We start from the raw sequence: 3,643 nt of genomic DNA on the forward strand, positions 1-3,643 counted from the left end.
TAATTAAACTCGTGCATCAATTTTGATTATATTAATACAAAAAAAAATATAAATATCTATTGTTTTAATTGTTAAAGGTTCATACCCATAAAACCAAGTCATCCACCTCAACTTAATAAATGATATTCGAATAAGTGATATTTGATCTCTTAAAAACATTATTGTCACTTGAATTACCTATACCGTCTCGATTTATCAACTTTGTTTTTATTTTTTATTTTAATGTATGTCTTTTAATTGTCGACTTGATTTTAGAATTTATTTTTAAAAAATTCGGGAGCTTTGACTTTAGACGGTAGAGTCGCCACCTAATTTTCCAAAAAATAGAAAAAACATTTTGCGTATTTAAACACATTTTATATATTTTATTTTGTGGTTTGTGACTTGGTTATACTCGAGAAAGAAATTTTGCGTTTATTCTTCCGTGCCTGATATAATAACGGTCTCTACTTTAATTTTTTGAACAATTATTAAAATTTATTATTTCACACTTTGAATTTTACAGATTAGTCTAAAACATAGTTATTAAAGTTATTGAAATTTAAGAATTTAAATCATATATGTAGATAAAATTTGATCGAATTTTTGTAGAGTTGATTGAAGATGGTTTGTACGAAGTTATTACATCTTTGGGTGGGTTAAAACTTTAATCACCTTATTTATTTGAGGTTTTCAAAAAAAATAACGTAGAAACTCGAAAGTTTAAAGCTTTAATGGCAGGTTTTAATTTAGGAGTTCTTCTTTCCCCATTTTTTCTTGGCCTTCGGAATGCCCGGAATGTCTTATTTATAGTCGGTTTTAGTCAAGCAAGTGGCTAAGGCGGTTCAATTTGGGACAAAAGCATTTATTGCTCGTATTGCTCGTATTTTTTCGGCTAAATTTTATCTTCTCCGGTTTCGAGAGAGGCTTCTAACAAGTGGACAATATGATCGTTTTGTCTTGTCTTGTCTTGTCGTGGTGACCATTTTAACTATTGATTTGCTCGGGTATAGATGAAGTTTGAATTTGTTTGATTATATTTTTATTTATATTTTATATAATAAATATAAATTAAATTAGTGTCAAATATATTATATATATTTCATTTGTTTAAATTTATATTTGTTTGATTTTTATTTTATTTTTATTTATTTAATTTAATTGAGTATATAGTTAGACATGTATATATCATTTATATTATTAAAATGAATAAATTAACACTGGGTGATGCGTTCACATGGATTTCAATCACTCTTAAATCAAAAAGGATAAATATATATAAAGTCATGTTTTAATATTAAATAACAAAATTATATATATATATATATATATATATATATATATATATTTATAAAAATTGATGTGTTTGATAAAAGTAATTAATAAAATAACATAAGATTACCCTAATCCTTTATATTATATTTTAAAATATTGTCAGAATTATCGATAATAATTTGATGACATAAACACACTCAAGTATATAAAAGAAAATTATCGTGCAAGATAAATATCTAAGAATCCATTATTATTTAAAATGATTTAAATTTAAGTGAACTCTACAAGTTCTATAAGTTCGTACCATCTTTATATAATAAAAAGTAAAATAAAAAGTTTAATAATAATAAATTGATCAAACAAATAAAAGTGAAATTATATTTAAATAACATGTTTATAAGAGATAGAAGAATAAAAAAAATGTATATAAGAATTGTTGACCTTTTGTATTATTTATTAGTTTATATTATGATTATTTTTTTCATTTTAAACATTTTATACAATTATTAACCATATGTTTGATGTCTTATCGCAATCAATTTTATGTCATGACTCCATATGGTTATGTTTATTGTACTATATTTATATAAATAAAGTTAATTATTAGATGAGTTGTCGCAATATTTATGAATCTGATCCATAAAAATATTTTTAGGTTAATTTGGTCAATCTCAATACATGAACAAGCAAGGAAGCGGTGCACGTGCAGGTGAATATTAATAATATTAAAAAGCATCCGAATAAATCCACCTTTCAACACTATTTATCCAGCACTGAAAAAAACACAAGCACAAAGAGAAAACACAAAGCTAGAGACAAAACAACGTAAATCAGGACAAAACATCACAAGGATCGTCAACGTGGCCATAAATAAAATAAATAACCTTTGAAATCCCGCGCAAAATGATTTTCTATTATTTTATTAATTATTATGTTTAGCTTATTGAACAAAACCGGACTTCATTCCACTCTATGATATAGTTTTACTTTCCCCCTTCTTATCTCTTCACTCTTTCCCTCTTCCCCACATACAACCGCTTTCTCTCTCTTCTTCAAGGTACATACAGACGAACAAGAACGAGTCGTACCGAGTTTCGACGAATTCTAACCGTTTTCTACTTATTTTTACACAGGTTTCGCCATGAAAGGAGGTAAATCGAAGACGGAAGCAAAGAAACCTGATAGCAGGTTAATATCTAATATCGATTTTGTAATTGTCATCACTATCTTCTGGTGTTTTTGATTTGCGATCTCTTATTTGTGTTTTCGATGGATGAAGATCAATTATGCTTCATAATTTATTGATAGGCTTTCGGTGAAGAAAGGAAAAGGAGGCGGTGGAACTGCAAAGGCTGCTCCTAAGCGACCTGTTAAGGGAGCGGCGAAGGATCCTAACAAGCCTAAACGGCCTCCTAGCGCTTTCTTTGTCTTCATGTAAGTTTATTCTCTCATGTTTACATGTTTATGGTTTCATGATTCCATTTTTGTGATATAAGTTGGAATGATTAATTGGATCAGGGAGGATTTCAGGAAACAGTATAAGGAGAAGCATCCTAACAATAAATCCGTAGCAGCTGTATGTATATAATCTTAAATGATCAGATCTTGAGTCTTTTGGTCAACGTTTTGTGTAATTAAACTTGTTAATTCATGATGATCAGGTTGGAAAAGCTGCTGGTGACAAGTGGAAATCACTGTCAGATGCTGTAAGTTCTTCAATTTTACTCATACAACTCCAATTTTTCTCTTAAGTTTCTCTGATTTGATCGAATTAAAGTAACTGATTTGATCTAATTACTGTAATTAGGAGAAAGCACCGTACATAAGCAAGGCAGAGAAAAGGAAAGTAGATTACAATAAGAGCATGGATGCTTACAACAAAAAGCTGGTAATTATTTGGTCTTACTATCAGTTTTATTTGAAAGTCTTTAAATTTGAATATGTTATTGTTGTTCTCATAATAGGCTGGAGGTACAGGGGAGGAGGATGAATCAGATAAGTCAAAATCTGAGGTTAATGATGAAGATGAAGACCAAAGTGGAGAGGTTTGATAGAAACCCTTATTATAGCTGCTTTTACATATATTGACATTAAAGAATCAATACCCAATATCAAAAACACAATAATCAAGTAAAATCTCACATCAGGTATTATAACTTTGTAGGATGATGAAGATGATGAGGAGGAGGATGATTAGATGTAATATAGGGTTTTACTTGATGACAATGAAGATGGTGATGAGCAGTCCATCCTGATAAATATTTCTACTTTTTTTTTTGGTTATCTGTGTGGACTATGAGATGTTAGAGAGCTTCGAAGTGACTGCCGAAGCTCTCAAATGTGTACTTAGTTGTTTGATCAAAGGTTTAATTAAGTAATCTTTTCATCT

General features: G+C 28.9%; 1 protein-coding gene across 3 annotated transcripts; it reads left to right on the forward strand.

Moving 5' to 3' along the window:
• The first annotated feature begins 2,221 nt into the window (after positions 1 to 2,221).
• LOC124921078 (HMG1/2-like protein) lies at positions 2,222 to 3,643 on the forward strand. Of its 3 annotated transcripts, XM_047461684.1 has the most exons (8): positions 2,222 to 2,311; positions 2,388 to 2,442; positions 2,563 to 2,688; positions 2,773 to 2,830; positions 2,916 to 2,960; positions 3,062 to 3,142; positions 3,219 to 3,299; positions 3,419 to 3,643. In XM_047461684.1, exons 2-8 carry the CDS (start codon positions 2,396 to 2,398, stop codon positions 3,449 to 3,451), a joined length of 471 nt encoding a protein of 156 aa, XP_047317640.1. In that variant the 5' UTR covers positions 2,222 to 2,311; positions 2,388 to 2,395; the 3' UTR covers positions 3,452 to 3,643. The 3 variants fall into 3 exon arrangements, with proteins under 3 accessions (XP_047317640.1, XP_047317641.1, XP_047317642.1); XM_047461685.1 differs by lacking the exon at positions 2,222 to 2,311 and having other exon boundaries at positions 2,534 to 2,688; XM_047461686.1 differs by lacking the exons at positions 2,222 to 2,311; positions 2,388 to 2,442; positions 2,563 to 2,688; positions 3,419 to 3,643 and having other exon boundaries at positions 2,756 to 2,830; positions 3,219 to 3,305.

Source organism: Impatiens glandulifera, chromosome 1, assembly GCF_907164915.1.
Source record: "Impatiens glandulifera chromosome 1, dImpGla2.1, whole genome shotgun sequence".
Taxonomy (NCBI): domain Eukaryota; kingdom Viridiplantae; phylum Streptophyta; class Magnoliopsida; order Ericales; family Balsaminaceae; genus Impatiens; species Impatiens glandulifera.